Source organism: Elephantulus edwardii, unplaced genomic scaffold, assembly GCF_000299155.1.
Source record: "Elephantulus edwardii isolate Elephantulus edwardi_28Jun2011 unplaced genomic scaffold, EleEdw1.0 scaffold00067, whole genome shotgun sequence".
NCBI lineage: Eukaryota > Metazoa > Chordata > Mammalia > Macroscelidea > Macroscelididae > Elephantulus > Elephantulus edwardii.
The window spans coordinates 8,084,193-8,109,746 of record NW_006399817.1 but is presented as its reverse complement, the minus strand read 5'-3'; the positions used below and the strand labels follow the sequence as shown (position 1 = coordinate 8,109,746).

Below are 25,554 nucleotides of genomic sequence, written 5' to 3'. Positions count from 1 at the left end.
GGTTGGCGCAGGATAGAGCAGGGTTTAGGGCTGTTGTACATAGGGTCGCTATGAGTCGCAAACGACTCGACGGCACATAACAACAACAACAACATCTCGGGTAAGGGTCTCATAACAAAAGTTTATAGAATACTCCTGGGGCCTCCAGAAGAAAAGACTGATAACCCAATTACAAAAGGGGCAAAAGACATGAACTCTTCACAGATGAAAACATTCAGATGGCCAATAGAAACATGAAAAAATGTTCAAAATCACTAGCAATAAGAGAGAGGAAAATCAAAACGACAATGAGATACCATTTCACCTCAGCAGCAATGGCAAAGTTTAGTAGGGCAGCAAGCAATAAATGTTGGTGAGGATGTGGTGATGTGCGATCTCTCATACTATTGGTGGGATTGTAAAATGGTACCGCCATGCTAGAAGACAGTTTGGTGTTTCCTCAAAAAGTTGAATATAGAAACTCTGTATAACCCAACTATTCCACGACTAGGATTATACCCCAAGGAATTAAAACTGAGACACAAATGGAGGTTTGTACACCAATGTTGAAGCAGCATCATTCACCACCTCAAGAACATGGAAACAGTGCTCGCTTCGGCAGCACATATACTAAAATTGGAAAGATACAGAGAAGATCAGCAAGAAGTATTCCTAAAAAAAAAAAAAAACCAAAAAAAACCACGAACATGGAAACAGCCCAAATGTCCAACCACAAATGAATGGACTGAGAAATTGTGGTTCATTCACACAATGGAATGCATCCCTGAGAAGCAATGATTTAAAAACTACTACATAACTCTGGAGAAACAGGAGAGCATTATTCTGAGTGAATTCAGTCTCATTAGGACAAATACTGCATAAGACCATTCTCGTAAAAATGAAAGGATAACTAGTAAAACATGTATGGAAACCTAAGTGGAAAAGGCGTGAGAGCAGCAGGGTGAGAACAGGTAGGGGCAAAACCACAGGATTGTTATTTGGTAGGTGGAGGGAGGTGTGGGAAGGAAATGGGAAGGTTCTGGGTAAAAAGACATGATGGGCAAAGTTCAATAATGATTAATTTTATAAAACATAATGTATGAGAAGAGAGCTCTGGTGGCGTAGTGGTAAGAAGATGCACTGCAATCCCATGGTTATGACCAGCAGGTGCTCTGTGGGAGAAGAATGGGCAATCTCCTCCTGTACAGTTAACAGCTTAAGAAAACTGCTAGAGGGTCAGTTATGGGTCAGTTGCATCTCTAGGTACACAACAAGAATGCAAGAGAATGACTGTATGAAACACAATATGAATAAGGAATAGTGTGAAACAATATATATGAAATTTGTAAGCAACCCAATTAAAAAATGTTATGTCAGCAGAGATTGTGAACCTTGGTCTTCAATGCAGACAAGCTTAAAGAGTGAGAAAAAATGAAGTACAAGAACAGGAAATATGAAAAGAAAGCTCAAGACAACTATGCAAACTTTTTTAATGAAATGTACAAAAAGCAAAAAAAGATGAATACACTTGGCAATTCTCAACTGGAAAGAACTGAAGAATAAATTAAAGCCTTGAGTTTCGGTGTTAAAAAGATTCTATGGGCATAATATTGAATGAGCAAAAAAAGACAAAAAAGAAGATGTAAAGAATGCACAGTTATGATACCAAAAAGAAATGGTTGACATGGAACTATTTCCAAACGTAACATATATAAAGAACCTGTAGAATTGAGTGAATAAGTCTAAGATGCACTAAATGAGTTAGTTCAAAAAATAGCTGCTGTCCAGGGTATGTTCACTAATCTATGCCAAAAAATTTGCAAGAGAGCTACCTGGCTGAGTGGAAGAGATCCTTATTTGTTCCCATTCCTAAAAAATGTAAGTCAACAAAATACAGAAAGTACCAGCATTAATGTAACACACAAATAAAACCCTGAAGATCATGCAAAAATCGACTGAAACAATGCATTAACAAAAAATGTCCAGAAACTTTAGCTACACTCAGAAGAGCCTCTGGTACAAAGGTATGGTTGGTAGTGTCAAGAAATATACTAGCTAAATGCAGAGAATAACAAAAAGATTCTTATGTCTTAGGGACTACAAAAATGCATTTGGCTGTGTGATCATAATAATTTATGGACAGCATCATGAAAAAAAGGGAATCCAGACATTTTAATGTGTTTTTGTGCAAAACCTGTACATAGATCAAGAAACAGTCCTTTAAACAGAAATTGCACAGTTTAAAATCAGGAAAATGAGTATCAGAATTGTATTCTTTTCCATATCTGTTCAATATATATACTTAGCAAATAATTCAACAAAGTGCACGAAAGGAAGAACGTTCCATCAGGATTGGAAGAAGAGTATCAATAATCTAAAAGATGCAAATAACACAACCTTTCTTGAAGAAAGTGACAACTTTGAAGCACTTGAAGATCAAACAAGACAGCCTTCAGTATGAATTATACCTCAAAATCAATTAAACAAAAATGCTCATCAATGGACAACATAATGACAAGTGGAGAAAAGATTAGTTTTTAAAGATTTCATTTTATATGAAATTAAAATCAATACCCATTGTTGTTGTTGTTAAGAGTTGTCAAGTCATTTATGACTCATGGAAATCCTATCAACAGACAAACCTAAACCCTGCTTTTCATCTGATATACTTGAGTTCATTACTACAGTCATGATGTCAATCTATCTCATGGAGGTTTTTCTTCCCTTTTGAATTTCCACCTTTCCAAGCATGATATCTTTTTTCAAGGAATAGCCTCTTCTAGCAACATTTCCAAAGATATGATGAAGCATTCCTTGTCTCTAAGGGATACTCTGGCTGTACTCTCTCTAAGATACATTTGTTTGTTCATTAGGCAGTTCAAGGGAAATTCAGTACGATTCTCTCCAACAACACAATATACAAGTATCAAACCTTCTTTGACTTTTATTCACAGCTGACCCTCTAGCAGGTTTGCACAGGCTGTAAACCACACAGAAGGAGACTGCCCACCTTTCTCATAAGCAGCAGCAAGTGGATTTAAATTGCCTTCCTTTGGGTTGGCAATGCAACTCCTGCATCACAAGGCCAAAAAAGATACCTTAGGGACACCTTAACATGCAATGAAGTGACAGTTTAAAAAAAAAAAAAATCAAAAGACATGTTGAATTGGGAAAATCTGCTGTCAAGGACCTTTTTAAAATACTAAAGAGCAAGGATGTCAGCTTAAGGACAGGTACATCTAACCCAAGTCATGGAATTTTCAGTTCCTTCATATTCATGTGAAAAAGAATAAATAAGAGAAGACAGAAAACTAACTAACGCCTTTGAATTATGGTGATAGCAAAGAGTATTGAATATCCATCCCATAAACTGTCAAAAGAACAAACAAATCTGTCTTAGAAAAAAGAGCAACCAGGGTGCTCCTTAGAGGCAAGGATGGTGAAGCTTACTCTAAACATACTTTCGGACAGGTTGTCAGAAGTGCCTGACAGGAGGAAAACAGACATCATGTTGGCAAGAAGATCAACAAAATAGAGGAAGACCTTCCATGAGACAGATTACATAATCATTGCAACAATAAGCCTAAGCATGGAAGAGATTGGGAATATAGTGCAAGACAGGGAAAGTTGTGATCTGGTCTTCAAAGGGACATTATAAGTCATATAGTAGACTCAATGGCACCTACCACCCAACCAACAAATAGTTAAAGAAACAGAATTGGTGGGAAATGTTACCAAAAAATTATTTGGATATCTCTGAAAATCAGATTTAGATTATTTTTTTTTTTGTCACACGAAACAATACTGATGACAATCTATTCTCCTGTGGACTGTAAATGGCATTTTATTTTATAGTAAAAGAAAAACTCTTACCTGTGATGTACTATCAGCTGCTTTCTTGCTAACAGAACCATCTGTTGTTTTGTTTGTCTGGTTTTCTGAGGGGTTAAGAACAACAAATAAAAATCAGAGCCTTCTCTTTTTTAAATGAAATGTAAACTACCACAATTAATTTAATTTTCTACAACTATATATGTCTGTTAACATGTAAGATACATAAGTAGACAATCTCATTGATCACTGTTATTTTTCAGTAAGGACAATTTAAAATACAGATTTTTTTTTTAAGTTAATATACTCACTGATGCAGCAATGCTAATTCTATCCGAAAGACGTTGTTGTTATGTGCTGTTGAGTAGCCTGCGACCCACAGCAACCCTGTGTACAGCAGCTTGGAACCCTGTCCTGACCTAAGCTGGTCTTACTAATTCCGGCACACCAACTCCCATTGCCCCAGCCACTGTATCAATCCATCTCATCCAGGGTCTGCCTTTCTTGGCCATGTGTCCAAACCTCCAAGGAGAATCCTGGAGAGGTTTCAACCTCTCCAAGACAGACCTATTTGTTTTCTTGGCAGTCCATGGTATGTTCACGGCTCTTCTCCAGCACCACAATTCAAAGACATCGATTCTTCTTCTGTCATTCTTAGTCACTGTCCAGCTCTCTGATACATAGCAAGGAATTGTGAAAACCATGGCCTGGATTAGGCACACCTTAATCTCTAAACTGACATCATTGCTCTTCAGCACTCTGAAGAGATCCCTGACAGCAGATTTTCCCAATGCAATTTGTCTTTTGATTTGCTGACTGCTGATGCCAAGAGTTGATTGTGGAGCCAAGCAAGCTGTAATTGTTAACCTCAATATCTTCTCCATCTATCATGGTACTGCCAATTGGTACAGTGGTGAGAATCTTTGTCTTCTTGATGTTAAGCTTCAATTCATACTCAAGATTACAATCCTTGACCTTCTGCAGCAAGCACTTCAGGTCTTCTTCAGTTTCAGCAAGCAAGGTTGTGTCATTTGCATAATGTAAATTGTTGATGAGTCTTATCTACAATCATGATGCCACATTTCTCCTCATAAAGCCCTGATTTCCGAATGATCTGTTCTGCATATAGATTGAAATAGTATGGAGATAGGACACATCCCTGACACAGTTATTTCTTGATTTTGAACCACGTCGTATTTCCTTGCTGTTCTGAGGACTCCTTCTTGGCCCAAGTATATCACAAAAACACAATCAAGTGTTCTGGGATTCCTGTTCTCCTCAAGGTTAGCCACAATTTGTGATTCACACAATCAAATGCCTCTGCATAGTCAATAAAACACAGACATTCCTCTGGTACTCTGCTTTCTACTAAGATCCATCTGACACTGGCAATAATGTCTCTAGTGCCATGACCTCTTCTAAATCCAGTTTGTATTTCTGGTAGTTCTCTGTCAATGTACTGTTCCAGTCGTTTCTGGATAATCTTCAGCAGGATTTTGGTATTAGTGATTTTGTTCTATAATTTCCACACTCTGTCAAGTCACCTTTTATTAGAATGGGAATAATATGGATCTCTTCCAGTCAGTTGGCCAAGTAGTGGTCCGCCAGATTTCTTGGCACAACTTGGTGAGCACATCCAGGGCAGCATGTTTGTTGAAATAAATCAACTGGTATTCCATCAATTCCTCGGGCTTTATTTCTTGCCAAGTCCTTCAGAAAAGCCTGAACTTCCTCCTTCATCCTCATTACCTCTTGATCATATGTTTGTTCTTGATATTCTCCTGTGAATATGTCAAGGAAATAATTGTTGTTGTTGTTGATATGTGTCGTCGAGTCGTTTCCAACTCACAGCGACCCTATGCACAACAACCCTAAACCCTGCTCTATCCTGCGCCAACCGCACCGCCTCTGACACACCCATCCCGATTACCCCAGTCACCGAATCAATCCATCTCAAAGAGGGTCTTCCAATCCTGCGTTGTCCCTCAACCCTCCCAAGCATGATGTCCCTCTCCAAGGACCCGTCCCTCCTGGCAACATGTCCAGAGTATGTCAGACGAAGCCCCAGAATCCTTGCCTCCAAGGAGTAGCTTGGTTTAATCCTCTCCAAGATAAATCTGTTTGATTTCCTGGCAGTCCAGGGTACATTCAGTACCCTTCTCCAGCACCACAGCTCAAAAGCAGCCACTCTCCTTCTGTCCTCCCTAGTCATTGTCCAACTCTCTGATGCATAACAAGCGATTGCAAATACCATGGCCTGTATCAGGCACACCTTAGTCTCCAGAGAGACACTGTTGCTCCTGAGTACTTTAGAGAGGTCCCTAACAGCAGACTTTCCCATCGCGATACGCTTTTTGATTTCCTGACTGCTGGTGCCAAGAGTGTTGACTGTGGAGCCGAGCAAACTGAAGCTGTGAACACTCTCAATCTCTTCGTCATCCATCCTGATGCTGCCAATTGGTCCAGTGGTGAGAATCTTTGTCTTCTTGACATTGAGCCTTAGTCCATAATGAAGGCTGCAGCCCTTGACCCTTTGCAGCAAGTGCATGAGGTCCTCCTCAGTTTCAGCAAGCAGGGTTGTGTCATCTGCATAACGGAGATTGTTAATAGACCTTCCACCAATCCTGATGCCACAATTCTCCTCATAGAGCCCAGCCTCTCGGATAATCTGCTCTGCATACATGTTGAAAAGGTATGGAGACAGGATGCATCCCTGGCGTACACCCTTCCCAATTTTGAACCATACAGTGTTACTCTGCTCTGTTCTGACTACTGCCTCTTGGTCCAAGTACAGGTTTCGTATTAGGACAATTAAATGTTCTGGGATTCCCATTCTTCTCAGAGTCAGCCACAGTTTGTTATGATCCACACAGTCAAATGCCTTTGCATAATCAATGAAACACAGATAGACATTCTTCTGGTATTCTCTGCTTTCAGCCAAGATCCATCTAACATCAGCAACAATATCCCTAGTACCACGACCCCTTCTAAACCCAGCCTGGACTTCCGGCAGTTCTCTGCTGATGTGCTGTTGTAATCGTTTTTGGATGATCTTCAGCAGAATCTTGCTTGCATGTGAAATCAATAACACTGTTCTGTAGTTTCCACACTCAGTTGGGTCACCTTTCTTTGGAATGGGAACAAATATAGATCTCTTCCAGTCAGTTGGCCAAGTGGTTGTTCTCTAGATTTCTTGGCACAACTTGTTGAGCACATCCAGGGCAACATCTGTTATCTGAACTGAATGTATGAGAAAATGGTTAAACTGTAATTGTTCAATCTTAAAGAGACTTGGGAAGAGCTCTGGTGACATAGTGCATTATCACATGCTGCATTCTGCTTCTAACCAAAAGGCCAGCAGCTAGAATCCATCAAAGGCCCTGAAAAAGAAAGATGTGCAGTGTACTCCTGTAAGTATATACAACCTTGGAAACCAGAGGGAGGCTTATTACAAGAAAGAAACAATGTGATGGCATTGGGTTTATTTTTATGGAGCTCTTTGTTGTATGTCAGATTGCTTGAATTCATCAGGAGAAAGACGGCAGCCTCTTCCCGTTAAAGATTCACAAACTCTACAGAGGGTCATCATTACCTAGAACTGACTCAAGGGCAGTGGGTTTAATTTTTGCTTTGATTTACTCCTTTGCAGAAGAAAAAGGAGTTAATGACTTGACAGAAATGTCCGTAATATTCAATTAAAGATAGATTATACACAATGATTCAGAGAAAATACAAATCTATAACCTGGGTTATTCAATCACATCTGATTTTTCTTTTTTTTCTAAATTTAAATAGCATTCAGTTTATTACAAATATTTCATATTGGCTTCCCATATTTTCCCCCTTTTGTTTTTATCATAATTATGTTATCATCTAGACGAGTATCCTTTATACTCAAACAAATAAATTAAGCATAATAAACTCAAAGAAATGCTTTTAAAAAATCTCCATATGATAAGAAGGATTCAGGATGAATATTCCTTGAAAGTTTAATTTTTCATCATGAATTTTTCAAATAACTTTATAGAGAACATAGGTGAAATTTACTTTGAGAACATAAACATTTAAACCATATGTTTTAGTTCTAATTTCCAACAAAGAAAATGAAAAATAAGCATTAAATTTTTGCTTATCCTCATTGATTAATGTGGTAACTTGTCAGATTTTTTTTAATGTTGCTTTCCAGCAAAAACATGTATTTTGTCAAGATATGGCACAACTTTTCTTTGCACATCATCCAGAACCACTTCAAACATTTGCCTATTAAATAAGGTCATTCTAGGGATCTTCTTAATTACTTCATAAGAAAAACAAATTTTCTTAAAATTATTTTGGTTATTAATTAAAAATCAACTCTTTCACACTACGAAATCTCACTGAAGACTACAGAATATTAAACGAATTCTTGTTTATTGCTCCTATATGCTTCACTATGTTTTTTTTAAAAATTATTATTAATTTTAAAGAAAATTTACAGACACTTTGGATTTCCATTCATTCATTGTTGTACTTTTCACCCTGCCAACCCCCTCCCCCACCCCCCTAGTACCCTCTAATCTTTGAAAAGTAAAATTCTTTCATTGTTTTACAATTCCTCCCCCCAGGTCCACTCCACTATGCAGCCTTCGTTCTGGATTCCTGTCATGACAATAATAATTAATCACATAACTCTTTTAAACAGTTTTCCCCCTCACCTGTTTCAATGCAGTATACATTTTTTATCCCATCTTTCTCGGTCTCCCTCCAGCCCCAAAGTCAGTCCTGTTTTACAGCAGTGGCACCATGCAGTATTTTTCCCTGTGTGACTGAGATATTTCACTCAGCATAATGTCCTCCAGGGTCACCCATTTTGAATAACACTGCATGAGTTCCTTGTTTTTCAATGCAGCCTAGTGTTCCATTGTATGAATACACCACAGCTTCTCTATCCATTCATTTGTTGATGAGCACTTAGGTTGTTTCCAACTCCTTGCTATTGTGAACAAAGCCATGATAAACATGGGTGTGCATATGCTCAATGATAAGTGTCCCACAATAATGTTGTTGGAGGTGCCATCAAGCTGACTGTAACTCATGAAGCACCTCTATGAAGAACAGACATGCTGCTCTGGATTATGCCATCCTCATCACTCCTGATATACTTAAGCCTACTGTTACACGAGGGTGTTATTTTTACACTGACCCCTCCATCTTTTCAAGCACTGCCTTCTTCCAAAAACTAGCATCTCTTAATGACATGCCCACATTAGGTAGATGAAGTTTCACTATCCCTGCCTCTAAGGAGAACTTGTAATGCACTTTTTCAAACGGACCTGTCTGTTCTTTTCACAGTCCATGAGATATTCAGTACTCTTTTACCAATATCACAACTCATTGATTCTTCTTCTGTCATTATTAGTCATTGTCCAACTCTCAGAAGCATAGAAAGAAACAGAAAAGATCACAGATTGGATCAGGACCACCTTAGTCTTGAAAACTAAAATCTTCGTTTTTTTAGCACTTTGGAGAAGTATCGGACAGGAGATCTTTTCAATGTGACATATGTCTTGATTTATTGAGTGGGTACAAGGGTGTTGATTGTGGATCCAAATAATATGAAATTTCCGACAATTTCAATTCTTTATTCATTTACTAAGATGTTGCCTAATGGCCTAATAGTAAGGGTTTTTGTTTACTTGATTTTGAGAAGTAATCCCTGTTGAAGGCTATAGTCTTTGATCTTCTATAGCACATGCTTCAGGTGCCCTTCCCTCTCAACGAACAAAATTGTGTCATGTACATAATGCAGGTTAATAATGAGACTTCCTCCAGTCCTGATGTTACATAATTAAGTCCAGCTTCCCAATTATCCTGCACACCAACTGAACAAGCATGGAGAAAAGAAACAGTCCATATGCACATCTTTCCAAATTTTGGATCATTATGTATTCCCATGTTCTACTGACACAACAGCTTCTTAGTATATGTCTAGGTTTCCCATGAGCACAATTAACTATTCAGGGATTCTCAGTCTTCTTAATGGTAGCCATAAGCTGATGTGAACCCCAGAGTGAAAAGACTTTGAGTGGTCAATAAAACACAAATATACCATAATAATAGGTGCTAAGTAAGTATTATGTGAACACAGAACAGAACACAAAATTATAGTTGAATAAGCAATAGATTGTTAAAATTACAGCTCCTTTACATGTTTATACGCTCTTAGAACAAAAAACGTTTAGTAAGATCTAAGATGGGATACTGAACATGAATTACATAGAATTCTGTCTCAATCCTGCTCTTCTTTACTGTCTAATGTACTAGCATTTAAAGAGGTCTGAGAAACTGGAAGTCCATTTTTAATTTCTCAATCTCCCTTACCTACTTACCTAGTCTTTTAACAACTACTGTATAAAATGTACCTCTGAACAAGCTGTGGCTTAGAAGAGGTGGTGGCATCATTGCTGACGTCAGATGGATATTGGCTGAAAGTAAACTAAAATAGCAGAATGTCTATGCTTTACTGAAGCCACAAAGGCACTTAACTGTGTGGATCAAAAGTTATGACTAACACTGAGAAGAAGGGGAGTCTCAGAGCACTTACTTGTGTTCGTGCAAAACATATACCTAGACCAAGAGGCTGTTGTGTGAACAGAGTTTAAAATTAAGAAAGGACTGCATCAGGGCTGTATTCTCTCTCCACACCTATTCTTCCTGTATGTGGAATATACTATTCGAGAAGCTGAACTCTATGAAGAAGAATGTGGCATTAAGATTGAAGGAAGATTCATCAATAACCTGCATTATGCCATGGCACAACCTTGCTTGCTGAAAGTGAGGACTTGAGACATGCGGCAGAAGATCAAAGAATACAGCCTTCAATATGTACTGCACCTCAGTGTTGAGGAAATACAATTTCTTACCGCTGGATCTATAGACAACATCATGATAGATGGAGAAAAGATTTAAACTACCAACAACTTCATCTTATTTGAACATACAACCAAGACCCTTGGTACCCGCAATCAGGAAATCGAGAGAAAATCTGCAGTTAGAGACATCTCCAAATTATTGGGGGGTAATGATGTCAGTTTGAGGACTGAAGTGTGTCTAATTAAGGCCACGGTCTTTCTGATCACGTGCTATGGATCTCAGAGCTGGACAATGAATAAGGATGACAGAGAATTGGTTTCTTTGAGCTGTGGCGTAGGAGAAGAACACTGAACATTCCATGGATTGACAAAAGAACAAATATATCTTGGAAAAAGTGCAGCCAGAGTGCTCTCTAAAGGCAAATATGATAAAACTTTGCCTCACAAACTTCAGGCAAGTTGCTAGGAGGGCTATTCCTTAGAGAGGTACATGATGCCTAGAAAGGCAGAGGGCTGGCAAAGGAAAGAAAGACCTTCAACCAGGTGGACTGACAGTTACAACGGCAATGGGAAGTTACAGATGACACAGGACAAGATAAGGTTCAGATCTGTTGTTCATGGGGTGGCTGTTAAGTTATACCTGACGCAATAGCTCTTAACAATAACAACTAAAAGATGAAATATAAGTAATAACCTCACTTACAAAACTCTCTATCCTATTTAAACAATATTAATTTCTTTGAGGTATCTAATGATTCTAACATCATCAAGAAAAGTGTAATTTGCTTTTCAAATAACACTACTCAAAAAACCAAAAAGCTCAATCATCTAAAGATCATGAGTATGTCTGCATTTCTGTTATCCAGCATGCATAGTGACTTACCTATTCTTGGGGTGGTAGTGCTGTTCTGTTCTACAGAAGATGAAGTACTAAAAGCAGAGATTGGAATTTTCATCTGTATAGGACCACGATTATTTGATGGATTATAGAGTCCTGATGGGCCTACTGTGGGTAAAGAAGTCCTTGTGGCTTGTACAATAGAATGTGCTGTTGGAACAGTCTGAACAGCAAGTGTCCCTAGTGGTGCAGCACTGGCAGGAGAATTCCTTTGAATATTAGGACTGGGCACAGAGGAAACATTGTTTGGTTTTGTGGGGTTTGGCAATGATGGCAAAGATACTGGATTTTTGGTAAGACCACTCATTGTAGGTGGACTCTGCACAGAAATAAATTCAACATTGCCTGAAGGCTGGTTAGTCACTATAGTCCCCGGATGGCTCTGCAGGAGCTGAGGTTGAGAAGATACAGCAACAGGTACATGCAGAATCACTGGTAAAGGTTGTAAAGAGATTGTAGGTTGAGGATTTCCACTAGGCACCTGAGTAGTAGCAACTACTGTAGCTGTTTTGGGTGCAGGAAGAACTGGTGTTGCTGGTAGAGAACCTGAAGCTGCCGAAGTCTGCAATTTAGGCTGACTGTTGACAACTGCTGGAGGAGTGATAAGATTGGTTGACGATACTATAGAAAGAAAAGAGAAGTCTAAGTTTAAACATCCATTATTACAGATTAACAAATTTACATACAAATGTAACATATTATATCAGGTATCATCAACTCTTTTAATAATTATATCCAGGTCCTTACTCTAAAAATTAAAGTCTCTGACATATTTTTTCTGTGTTTGGCACAATGCAGAAATAACAACTGATTTATGATTAATATAGGTAATTTATATCACAATAAAACAATCTATGAGATTACTTTATTACTATAATGATTGCAAAGCAAATAACTAGAAATTAAAAATTAAGTAATAACAAGGTATGTTATTGGTTTCCTTCAAGTTGGAAGTGACCTATAGCTATAACTTCTTCCATTTTGGGTCTTTAAAGCCTGTAAATCTTAATGGGAGGAAACTGTCTATCTTTGCTGCAGGTCAAGGACTGTAGCCTTCAATACTGATTGAAGCTCAACACCAAGAAAACAAAGATGCTCACCACTGGGCCAATTGGCAGCACCATGGTAGCTGGAGAAGGGATTTAGGTTGTTAACAATTTTAGCTTGCTTGGTTCCACAATCAACACTCTAGGCACTACAATCAGGAAATCAAAAGAGGAACTGCATTGGGAAAATATCTGCTGTCAGGGACCTCTCCAGAGTACTCAGAAGTAATGATGTCCATATAGAAACTAAGGTGCACCTGATACAGGCTTGCTATGCCCCAGAGTTGGACAATGACTGAGGATGACATAAGAATTGAGTTGTGGCACTGGAGAAGAAAACAAATAGGTCTGTCTTAAAGAGGTGAAACCAAGTTTCTCTTTGGAGGCAAGGGTTTTAGAACTCTTGTCTCACATACTTTGAGCAAGTGGACAGGAGTGACCAGTCCTTGGAGAAGGACATCATGCTCTGAAGGGTGAAGGGACAGTATAGGAGAGGAAAATCCCGGATAAGATGGATTGATAAAACTACTGGGACAATGAAAATGGGTGTGTCTGAGGTTGGCTCTGGACAGGGCAGGCTTCTGAGCCTATGGGTTGCTATAGGTTGCAGGTGACTCGACAGCACGTAACAACAAGAGCTGTATGCCAAAGTAGGATACTTGTATAAAGTAAAATGCTGGTACAATGTTTGGGTTGTAAACTACATCAACTAACTTTTTAAAGCAAATTATTTTTATCTGCAAGAACAACTTACAAACATACTTGTTTGAGTACATGTTAGATCTTTTCTTAAAAACAGACCAAAACAGACACACTAAAGGAAAAAACCCAAATAGTATTTATGGGGTTTTTGTTGTTATGTGCTGTTGAGTTGCCTGAGACCCATAGTGACCCTATTGTAGAGAAGCTCTGAAGCCTTCCCTGTCCTGAGCCAGTCTCACTAATTCTGACACACCAACTCTCATTGCCTCAGTTACTGTATCAATCCATGTCATCCAGTGTCTTCCTCTCCTGTGCTATCTCCACCCTTTCGAGCATGATGTCTTTCTTCAAGGACCAGTCTCTCCTGGCCATGTATGTGCCCAAGGTACTTGAGGCAGAGCATAAAAAAAAAAAAACCATAGTACTTACAGCCAACATAAAATTACATTTAAAATAAAAACTGGCATTTGGGGATTTACTCTATTTGCTAAACAGAGAATGTTAGATTTCAAAATTCGTAAGGTTTTTCCAAGAATTGACAGTGACATTAACAAATGTTTTTATATTTATTAATGAAGTATGTCAACTTGAAAATTATGTGTATACTTTAGTGAACTAGTATTTCTGAAATTTTTCTAAATGATCAACGACTGATATTAGCAACAGATCCACTGAAAGCACATGGATAAGTAAAAGGATTTTAATTACAAAAACTATTTTAATATTTCCAATTTATCTGTACAAGTACTAACATTTAAGAAAATAGTATTTTTTGGTATGAAAGAAGAATATTCACAATTATCAAAAGTACTCCTCTCTTTTCCAACTATGTATCTCAGTGTGAGGTTGATGAGTGCAGAGGCAGATAGAGTTTCCCTAGGTTCATTTCATAGAGACACTGCTTTGGAAAAGAAGGTTACTTTTGGTAATGTTATGTGTGTTATAGATTATGAGTTTATCATTATTTAAATGAAAAAATATTTTCAAAATGTCAGTGTTTTAATTTCTACTGTTGTTGTTATATGCCGAGTTACCTGCAACTCACAGTGACCCTATGTCCATCAGCTCTGAAACTTGTCCTCTTCAGAGCCAATCTCACTATCTCCAACACACCTAACCCTATTTTTCCAGTCACTGACTCAATCAATCCATCTCATCCTGGGTCTTCCACTGTCCCTCCACTCTTCCAAGCATGCTGTCCCTCTCCAAGGACTGGTCCCTCCTGGTGATATAATCAAAGTATGTGAGACAGAGCTTCAAAATCCTTGCCTCTAAGAAGCAGCCTGGTTTCACCCCCTCCAAGACAGAGCTACTTGCTCTCCTGGTAGTCCATGTTATGTTCAACACTCTTCTCCAGCACCACAACTCAAACGCATTGATTTTCTTTCTATCATCCTTAGTTACTGTCCAGCTCTCGGATGCATAGCAAGTAATTGTGAAGACTATGGCCTGGATCAGGGACACCTTAGTCTCCAGACTGATATGGTTGCTCTTCAGTACTCTAGAGAGGTACCTGACGGCAGGCTTTTCAATGCAATTTGTCTTTTGATTTCCTGACTGCTGGTGCCAAGTGCTGATTGTGGACAAAAGTAAACTGGAGTTATCAACAATCTCAATTTCTTCTCCATCCATCAGGGTGCTGCCAATTGGCCCAGTGGTGAGAATCTTTGTTTTCTTGATGTTGAGCTTCAATTCATATTGAACACTACATTCCTTGACATGCTGCACCAAATGCCTCATGTCCTTAATTTCAGCAAGCAAGGCTGTGTCATCTGCCTAATGGAATTTGTTGATAAGTCTTCCTCAAATTCTGATGCCATCTTCCTCCTCAAAAAAGACTTCATAAAGTCTAGCCTCCCAAATGATCTGTTCTGCATAGAGCCTGAAAATGTAAGGAGATAGGATACATCCATGATGCACACCTATCCTAATCCTGAACTATGCAGCTTCTAGGTAACAGGAACAATTGAGTGCTTAACTACTAATTCAAAGGTTGGTGATTTGAACTTACACAATGATTCCTTGGAAGAAAATGCAGTTCTACTCTGTAATAACTCTGTAAGGAGGAGTCATGAACATGAATTAACACAATAGCAATCTTTCCTTTAAATTTCCACAAGAGGATATACTATTAGGGAGTTCTGGTGGCATGGTGTAAAGAGTTCTGCTAATCCAAAGAAAGTCACATGGTTTGGATCTACCATTTTACTCCCCAAGAGAAAGATGGACAATCTCCACCTGTGCAATTTATTGCCTCTAAAAACCCACTGAAGGGTCATCCACAGGTCAATTCCAACTTGATGGTACTTAAACTTACTGATTTATAAGACTCAAGTTAACAAAATGTCTCTGTAATTTTTAATTTTTAAGAGTATAATGGGGTTACAGGACTAAAACATTTGAGAAGCAGGACTTTAAAAGAGATTATTAGACTGTCTAGATTTTTACATGTTCTTAACTGCCAACCTGATTTTTTTTTTAATTTTGCAGTAAGCACTGTGCTTTGGACCAATGTATCTAGTTTTTTGAATCACAGAAGAGCAAAAGGATGTTTTTAAAAAGAAAGAAAAGGGAAAAAAGAGCCAAAACCTTCAAGCCCTAAAAAATGTATTCTGGTGTTAAAAAAATGTTACCTGTATTCACAGGGGTTTGAAAGGATGGCGGTGCACTCTCGTTTACATTTCTTTTGGACTCCAGCATCTGCCTCACTGTGCCTGCATTTCTATGAAATAAATATTCACACAAATTGTCAATGGATATGCCATTCTGGAAGATATGAATTTCTGTATAGAAAAAAAAACAGTGGCTCATAGAAAAATATGGACAGATCTGTGATTTGCAACCCTAATGAATCAATACACTAAGACACAGGAAGCACACAGCCTTCTTAATGCTGGTGTCTATTTCCTCAGTACTTGTACTTTATGACCAAATGTAGGTCCCAACATTTACAGACAATAGTCTTTCTCACCCTTGATCAAAGAATGACTAAGTTACTTGCGAGACTATTATTTACTGTTGTTGTCAGCTGCTGTTAAGTGGACACTCACTCATCAGCAACCCTATGTTCAAGAGACTGGAATCTCCCCCGACATCTCGCGCCATCCTCACAATCTCCACTGTGTTTATGCCCACTATTGTGGAGTCTGTCAAAAGATCTCACTCAGAGTCTTCCTTTCTTTTGCCAAGACTCTACTTTTTAAAAGTATGATGTCCTTTTCCAAGAACTGTCTCGTCTGATAACATGGTCAAATAGTTGAGATAAAGTCTTTTTTTAATCGCTTCAAATGCAAAAGGATGTTTTCCTAAAAAGAAATAAAAATCAGTGTTTGCCTTTAAAGACACCCTAGTTACACTTCATCCAATATTTATTTTTTCTTTTGGTTGGCTAGAGTATACTCTATATACAGTATTAAGTTCACCAACATCCTAATTCAAATTATTTAGTACTAGTGGTTAAAGAAATAGGTATTAACCAAATCTTATAATGATCAGAAGAAATATAGCTGAATAGTTACAATTCACCATAATAGAAAAAAAAATATCCAGTTTGTTAACACTTTTCTCTACATAAACAGGTAGTATTTTTCCCATAAACTAAAATTAAAACTGTTACTTTAAAACTGACAAAACAGAATTTATTATTCTCACCTGTATGGAACATTATTATTACTGCTGATATCATTTGCAGACTTTCCTGGTGATACAGGGGGGTTTGGTGTATTCTGAAACAAAAAAGATAAAACTTATCCAATCTACATGGAAAATTTAAAATAAGAACTTTAAATGTGTGTTTTTTGGGGCAGGGAGGTGATTTCTTTCAGTATATGATTCTTTATTTACTCAAATATAGTGTAAAAATGTCTAGTTAAATCTACAACCAGGAGAGGATAAAACAGATGAATGGAACCTTCTAAGAATCAAATCTGTGCCCATCAACAAACGAATGGATAGAAGCTGTGGTATAAATGGAATACTACACTGCATTGAAAAACACTGAACTCACGCAATATTATTCAAAATGGGTGACCCTGGAGGACATTATGCTGAGTGAAATATCTCAGTCAAAAAAGGACAAATATTATTTGGTGCTACTGTTGTAGAATGAGGGTGGGGGTAAGACTGAGAAAAACTGGATAAATTATGTTTACTGCATTGAAACCAATGAGGGAGAGAATAGTTTAAAATTAATATATTTTAAGGGATTATGATTATCATGAGTCCGGAATGAGGGTTGCAGAGTGGAGTATACTTGGGGTGGGGGGGGGATTGTGTACCAATGAAAAGAGTTTTTCTTTTGCTTTTCAAGGAGAGGAGCGAACTGGGGGTTGGGGTGGGTGGGGAGAAAAGTGCAACAATAAATAAATGGAATCCGCCCCCCCCCAAAAAAAGAACCAAATCCCTATGCACATTCAAAAACTTTTCCAACAGGGTAAAAAGGGAAGCCACAGACTGGGAAAAAATATTTGGTAATGTATATCTGATAAAGGACTTATATCTAGAATTTATAGAATATTTGAGCACCACAGGAAGATAAAGGTAAACAACTCAATTTCGAAAAGGGCATAGATGGACAACAAACACATGAAGAAGTGCTCAAAATCCCTAGCTCTAAGAGAGATGAGATGCAAATCAAAACAACTATGAGGTATCATCTCACCCCAAAATGAGATAGAAAAAGAATAGCAAAATTCAACGGAGCAGCAAATGACAAATGCTGCTGTGGTTGTGGAGAAACTAGAACCTACATTCATTGTTAGTGGGGGTGTAAAATGGTGTAACCACCATGGACGGCAGAATGGCACTTTCTCAAAAAGTTGCAAATAGAAATACCATTTGACCCAACAATTCCACTACTGGAAATATACCCCAAAGAACCATAACTGCCACCCAGGCAGATATATGTATAGCCATATTTATTGCAGCTTTGTTCACAATAGCGAAGAGATGTAAACAACCCAAGTGCTCATCAATAAACCAATGGATAGGGAAGCTGTGGTACATTCACACAATGGAATACCATGCTGCACTGAAAAACAAGGAACTCATGAAATATTATACAAAATGGATGACTCTGAAGGATATTATGCTGAATGAAATATCTCAGTCAAAAAAGGACAAATGCTGCATAATGCCATTGCTGTAAAACAGGACTGACATGGGGGCTGGGGAGAACTTAAGAGGGGATAAATAATGTATACTTCACTGAAACAGATGAGGGAGAGATCTGTTTAAAAGAGAGATATAATTAGGTATTATTTTCATGACAAGATTTCGGAATAAGAGCTGCTCAGTAAAGTGGACTTAAGGGGGTAGGGATTGTATAGCAATGAAAGAATTTTTTTCTCTCTCTCTTCAAGAAGAGTAAACTGAGAGGAGGGGTGGGTGGGTGGAAAGTGTGCAACAATGTATGAATGGAAATCCAAGTCTCTGTAAACTTTCATTAAAATTTTTTTAAAAATTAAAAAATTGACTAGTTAAGGCAAGAATCTGAATCTTGGCATTGTCACCTATAACATCATAAGAAATTCAACTAAGTATGATAACTATTATCTATCATAAAGTGAATATACTAATTCCTTTGCCTCAGTGTTCGTATGAAGAAATTTCTAATATGAAAACGACTGAAAAACATTAAGAGTTTGATATACTGGTGAGGTATGAGAGGAGGTGAAGCAGCCCCAGTGGCCAGTGAGATACAGCACTGAGCCTTCTTCTTGACCCTGGTATCCCTAATGGTGCTCATTTCCATGGTGACCAAAACAAAAAAGTAAAGAACAGTGGCCCAGAGAGCAAATGCACAGAGTGGACCTGGGAGTCCTGCAAACCCAGAAGCCAGGACAGTGGGGTAGGTTTCCTCAAAGGCACCTGCAGGACCCAGAACCAGTGCATCCAGTACAGGTTGCCCTGCAACTGCAAGGAGTTTGGAGTCCACTGCAAAAACATGTTTGAGAGCATCAGCACATGCACTGGAGGTGCGGGCAACAAAGGCCTACCAGGGGACCCTAAAAGAGGCAGAAGACCATCCTCGTGATAAAGTTGTGCACTCTCAAGACTAAAAGCAAGATCAAATTAATTAAAGAGACAAGAAAAGATTAAAGGCCTGAATCACAAGGAGTCTGGCTTCACCTTCCGAGAGGCCCAAGATATAATGTACCAGTGCCTTTTTTCTACTCTAGCTTAATCAATCACATTCTGTCTCTCCTCTTCCTCTGCCCCCAACACTCCAATCCCAAAGCACTCAAAATGGGAATGGTCTGGGATTCTGAGAAGTTCAGCTCTCCTACCAGTTACTTGATTCCCACTTTCACTCCCCACCCTTTTGTTCTTTCTCACAATGATACTAAGAAACAAAATAAGCCATTTTGTCCTACTCTTATTTTTAAAAGAGAAAAAAGTTGAATACATTTTAAAATACAGAGCTAAAAAAAAAAACCACTGAATTCATTTACTTAATACTCAATGAATGACTGTAATTCTTAACGCAGGCATTCTTCTATTAAGTTTATTCTGACTCAGTAACATTATGTAACAGAATAGGATTCAACAATAGACTTTAGGTTAAGGACTTCAATAACTGCACCACCAGAGTATACTATATAGGCCCAGTAAGTGCTATAAAACATCAGAAATGCAATAGACAAGACGAGGTAACTTATTTTACCTACTCCAGCAATATTTCAAAAAAGTGGTTTCCTAAGTCAAAAATCAAGATTCTAAAACATATTTCTAAGACTTCTGATTTAAGAATTAAATTATCAGCCACCATATGACATGAAAGAGAGCTCTTGTGGCCTACTGGTAAGGGGCTGCCCTGCAACCTCAAAGGCAGGCAGTAATTCACGTGCCCCTGCATGGGAGAAAAGATGGGCAATCCCTTATGAAGCAATTTATAGTCTCAGAAAATCCACTAGCAGGTCAGCTATGTGTGTTCTGTTCTGACCCACTAGAGGGTCAGTTGTATGTGCTCCGGCACACATGTGATATAAAAGCCCTGATGACATTAGTGAGTTGTAGAGAGTTGGACTGTTAACCCGAAGGCTGAGCCTCTAGCAGGTAAAATTCACCAGTTACTCTTCAGGGCAAAGATGGACAAGCTCTTCCTAGAAGATTTACAGCATTGCAAACGTAATGGAGGGTCATCTATGGATTATTTCCAACTCAACGGCAAAGAGTTAGTTATGTGACATAAGTAAGTCTTGAATGGCTCTATTCTAAGCTTAAATATCAACATTCTTCAGCCTTCTCCCTCACAAAAAACCCACAGAAAGAATGAAAGTGGAACTCTGATAGTTATGTGTTAACTGCTTATGTGGATTTTCGTCATTAATGATGGAATAATACTTTACACAAAATCCAGAAAGGTACATGATAGGCAGTATTGTGATTTTTAATAAATTTTTATTTATAATATTTATGTTTATGTATTATTTGTTATATACTTATATAAAATTTATAATAATAATTATTACTTATAACAAAGTAATATTATTAGTTGAAGGAGAAAGGCAAGAGAAAAATTATGCCCTATCAATTAATGGAAAAAATTCAAGGCTATCTGACAGAAATATCAAAAGAAAGATAAAGAGGAAAAAGGGTGTTTTTCTAATTCTTAATAAGAAGAACAAAAGCATATCTCAGTTTTTACAAATGACAAACAAAAGCTAAGAAAATTCCATTTAGAAATATTTAACCACACTACGGAAGAAAACTTTAACAAAAAACTGTTGTTGAAGTGAACAATGAATATGAACGGCAGACAAATGGATAACTTTAAACTGTGGTGTTGGAGAATACTGAATATCCCATGGACTGAACAAAGAATAAGTAGGTTTGAGCTTTAGCGTTGGAGAATATTGAATATCCCATGGACTGAAAAAAGAATGAATAGGTGTATCTTACAATGTGTAGCCAGAATGTTCCTTGAAGGCAACAGTGGCAAAGCTTTGTGTCTCATAATTTGGACATACTGTTAGAAGAGGCTATTCCTTAGAAAGGGATATCATGCTTGGAAAGATAGACAGTCACCAAAAGAGACCAAGATTTCTGATGAGATGGACTGACACTGTAACTACAGCAATGGGCTTAAATGTGTCAGAGATGGTGAGGAAAAGACCAGATAAGACCAGATTCAGATCTGCTATTCTTAGGGTTGCTATGAGTTGAACATAACTAGACGGCATCTAACAACAACAATATAATGATAATAATTTAAAATTCTGGGGGAGGATCAAATTAAAAGTCTGATGAGATTGGCCTGTGCAAAATACTATCAGTGTCTCAAAGAAATGCTTCAAGTTAGCAAAGACCTGCTTTAGCTTTATAACAGTGGTGCTACGTAATATTTGTTCTTTTGTGACTGGTATGGGGGGTTAGGAGGAGAACAGAAAGAACAGATGATAGATAGATAGATAGATAGATAGATAGATAGATAGATAGATAGACAGACAGACAGACAGACAGACATAGCACTGGAAGAGATGAAGGAAAAAAATGGTTTAAAAGGGATGTATGATTAAGCATCATACATACAACAGCAGGCCAAGATAAGAGGTACAGTGCAATTAGGATTGGGGGAAGGGGAGTAGATTAATTGTGAAAAATGAATATTAAAAAAAAAAACCACTGAACTAGGAGAGCAGATAAAACGCACAACAATGAATGAATGTAAACACAACTTTAACATAAAATTTCATTAGAATCACAATTAAGTAAAAAATTTATTTAAAAAAGTTATCATGGAGAATAGATTAATAGCAAGGGATGGGGAAGTAAATGCAAAGCGTAAAAGTCAAGTTATAAAGGGACAGCATGAAAAGTGTTCTGTGGTTATTATTTTACTATCCTGGTGATTTTATAAATCTACACAGTGACATAGTTTGTTCTTCTCAGAGCCAGTCACAGTTTGTTGTGATCCACACAGTCAAATGCCTTTGGGTAACCAATGAAATAGGCAGACATTCCTCTGGTACTCTCTGCTTTCAACAAAGATCTATTTTACATTTTGACCAAGATCCATTTTACAGTAGCTATACTATCCTTAGTACCATGGCCTCTTCTAAACTCAGTCTGCTGTGTTTAACAACAGATGTGCTGTTCCAATTGTTTTTGGATAATTTTCAGCAGAATCTTACTTGCAAGTGTTATTAATGATATTGTTCAGTAATATCTGCACTCTTTCAGGTCACCTTTCTTTGCAATGGGAACAAATACAGGTTTCTTCCAGTCACTTGGCCAGGTAGTTGTCCTCTAGATTTCTTGGCACAACTTGGTGAGCACATCTAGGACAGCACCTGTTAGTTAAAATATGTTAACTGTTATGCTGTCAATTTCTGGGGCCTTGTTTTTTTGCCAATTTTTTCAGAGCAGCTTGAATTTCTTCCATCACCACAGGCTCTTGCTCATATGTTGTTTCACGAAGTTCTTCCGTGTTTGCCAATAACTTCTGGCACAATGATTCTGCATACTCTTTCCATCCTCTTTTAATGCTTCCTGGGTCGTTTAATATTCTGCCCAAAGCATCCTTAAGTATTGTGATTTGAGGCTTAAATTTGGTCTTCAATTCCTTCGGCTTAAAAAATGCCAAGTGAGTTTGACCCCTATGATTTTCTGACTCCAGCTCTTTACACATTTATATTTTACTTTGTCTTCTTCCACTGTCCTTTGAAATCTTCTGTTCAGCTCCTTAATTTCCTCCCTTTAGTTTCTTGGCACTCTAGTGGACTATTCAGAGTCTATTCCAACATCCCTCTTGGGTCTTTTCTTCCTCCTCTTTGTAATGACTTCCCGTATTCTTCCTGGATGATATTCTTGATATCCTCCCACAGCTCATCTGTTCTTTGTTCATTAATGTACATGGCCTCAAACCTGTTTCTGAGATGGTTTTGAAATTCAGGTGGGATAGACTCAAGGCCAAATTTTAGTTCCCGTGGATATGATTTCATTTTCCTTAGCTTTAGCTTGACCTTCCACAACACATTGTGGCTAAATATTGGAAGAAAGGGAATCCCAGAACACTTGATTGTGCTTATGCAAAACCTATACTTGGACCAGGAGGCAGTTCTCAGAACTGAGCGAGGAAATACATCATGGTTGAAAATTGGGAAGGGTGTACCCCAGTGATGTGTCCTATCTTCATACCTTTTTAATCTATATGCAAAACAGAATATCCAGAAGGCTGGGCTGTATGAGTAGAAATGTGGCATCACAATTAGAGGAAGACTAATCAACAATCTGCCTTACACCGATGACACAACCCTGCTTGATGAAACTGATGACGACCTTAAATGCTTGCTGCAGAAGGTCAATGACTACAGCCTTCAATATGGACTGAAGCTCAACATCATGAAAATAAAGATTCTCACCACTGGGCTAATAGGCAGCATCATGATAGATGGTGAAGAGACTGAGGTTGTTAACATCTCCAGTTAGCTTGGTTCCATAATCAACACTCTTGGTACCAGTAGCCAGGAAATTAAAAGACTAATTGCACTGGGAAAATCTGTAATCAGAGACCTCTCCAAAGTACTAAGAGCAACGATGTCAGTTTAGGAACTAAGGTGCACCTGATTCAGGCTATGGTCTTTGCAATTACTTGATAGGCATCAGAAAGCTGGACAGCGACTAGGGACGAAAGAAGAATTAATGCCTTTGAGCTGTGGTGTTGGAGAAGAGTACTGAATATGCCATGGACTGCTAGGAGAATAAACGGGTACATCCTAGAGAGGGTGAAACCAGGATGCTCCTTGAAAGCAAGGGCTCTGAAGCTTCCCCTGACATACTTTAGAAATGTTATAAGGAGGAACCAGTCCTTAGACAGGGATGTCATGCTTGGGAGGGTGGAGGGACAGCAAAAGATATCAAGACCCCTGATGAGATAGACTGATTCAGTGACTGGGGTAAGGGGGGTAGGTGTGTCAGAGACAGTAAGATTAGTACCAGATAGAGCAGGGATTAGAGCTGTTGTACATAGGGTCACTATGAGCTACAAGTTGACCGCACATAACAACATACATGGACAAACAGAAGAACAAATGTTTAAAGAAATAAAGTGTTTATTTGTTGTCAACTATCCTTACAGCGTAAGGGAGAACTGACTATATAGAAAGGAAAGGAAGAGAAGGACAGGCCTACATAAGGATCCAGGAAACGGAAATACTCTATAAAGAAATTATGAAAGACTAAAATACTAGCAAGAATGTAAAAATAGGGTATATTCCCAGTAGTGTAATTGGTAGGTCAAATGATATTTCTATTTCCAACTTTTGGAGAAAGTACCATACCACCTTACATAGTGGTTGTACCATTTTATATTCCCATCAGCAGTGAATAAGTGTTCCAATCTCTCCAAAACCTCTTGCCAGCATTTTTTATTTGCAGCCCTATTGAATTTTGCAAATGTTGCTGGAGATATAGCTTTTTTTATTTGCATCTGTAAAATAGACAAGGATTTTGAACATTTCTTCATGTCTATGTTTGCCATCTGAATGTCTTCTTTGGTGAAGTATTCATGTTGTGAGAGGTGCTGAAGTAGTCTCCCAATTTTAGATAGAAGTCTTTTATCAGATATGTCATTGCCAAATATTTTTCCCCAGTCTATGGGTTTCCTTCTTATCCTACTGAAGGAGTTTTTTTATGTGCATTGGAATTTGATTCTTAGAATGTCTCCTTCATTTATTTTATTTTCTCCTGGTTGGGTATGTATATCCATGTTTGTTGTTGCTGCTGTGTACCATAAAGTTGGAACTTAGCAGACCTTCCAACAGGTTTTCAGAGGCAGTTAATTGCACAGGAGACTGCACATCCTTCTCCCATGGAGCAGGCAGGAAGCCTAGAACCATGGTGCCTTTGGGATTGTAACGCAGCTTTTTATTTATTGCTGTGTTATTCACAATAGTAAAGAAATGGAAGCAACCCAAGTGCCAATCAACAAATGAATGGATTGTAAAACTATCATACACTGACATAATAGAAAATTACAGAGCACTGGAAAACAATGAACTCATAAAACATTACACAACATGGTGAAGCCTGGAAGACATTATGCTGAGTGAAATATCTCAGTCACAAAAGGACAAATAATGCATAACACTTTTGTTATAAAAATAGAACAGATGTAGGGGAAGAAAATGGGAAAGATTGAATAGATAATGAACACTGCATTAGATAAGGGGGAAAACTGCCCAAAAGAAATATATGATTAGGCATCATAGATTATATATTTTATAGATATAATATATGCATTTTT

General features: G+C 38.0%; 1 protein-coding gene across 1 annotated transcript in view; it reads right to left on the bottom strand.

The window, feature by feature from the left end:
- The window catches only part of ATF7IP (activating transcription factor 7 interacting protein), a 71,343-nt gene that overhangs the window by 25,142 nt on the left and 20,647 nt on the right, over window positions 1–25,554 (bottom strand). The window contains exons 6-9 of the mRNA XM_006888427.1: window positions 16,959–17,032; window positions 15,941–16,029; window positions 11,545–12,180; window positions 3,853–3,917 (exon numbers count right to left, since the gene is read on the bottom strand). Coding sequence (XP_006888489.1) covers window positions 3,853–3,917; window positions 11,545–12,180; window positions 15,941–16,029; window positions 16,959–17,032 — 864 coding nt within the window. The remainder of the gene's footprint in view (window positions 1–3,852; window positions 3,918–11,544; window positions 12,181–15,940; window positions 16,030–16,958; window positions 17,033–25,554) is intronic.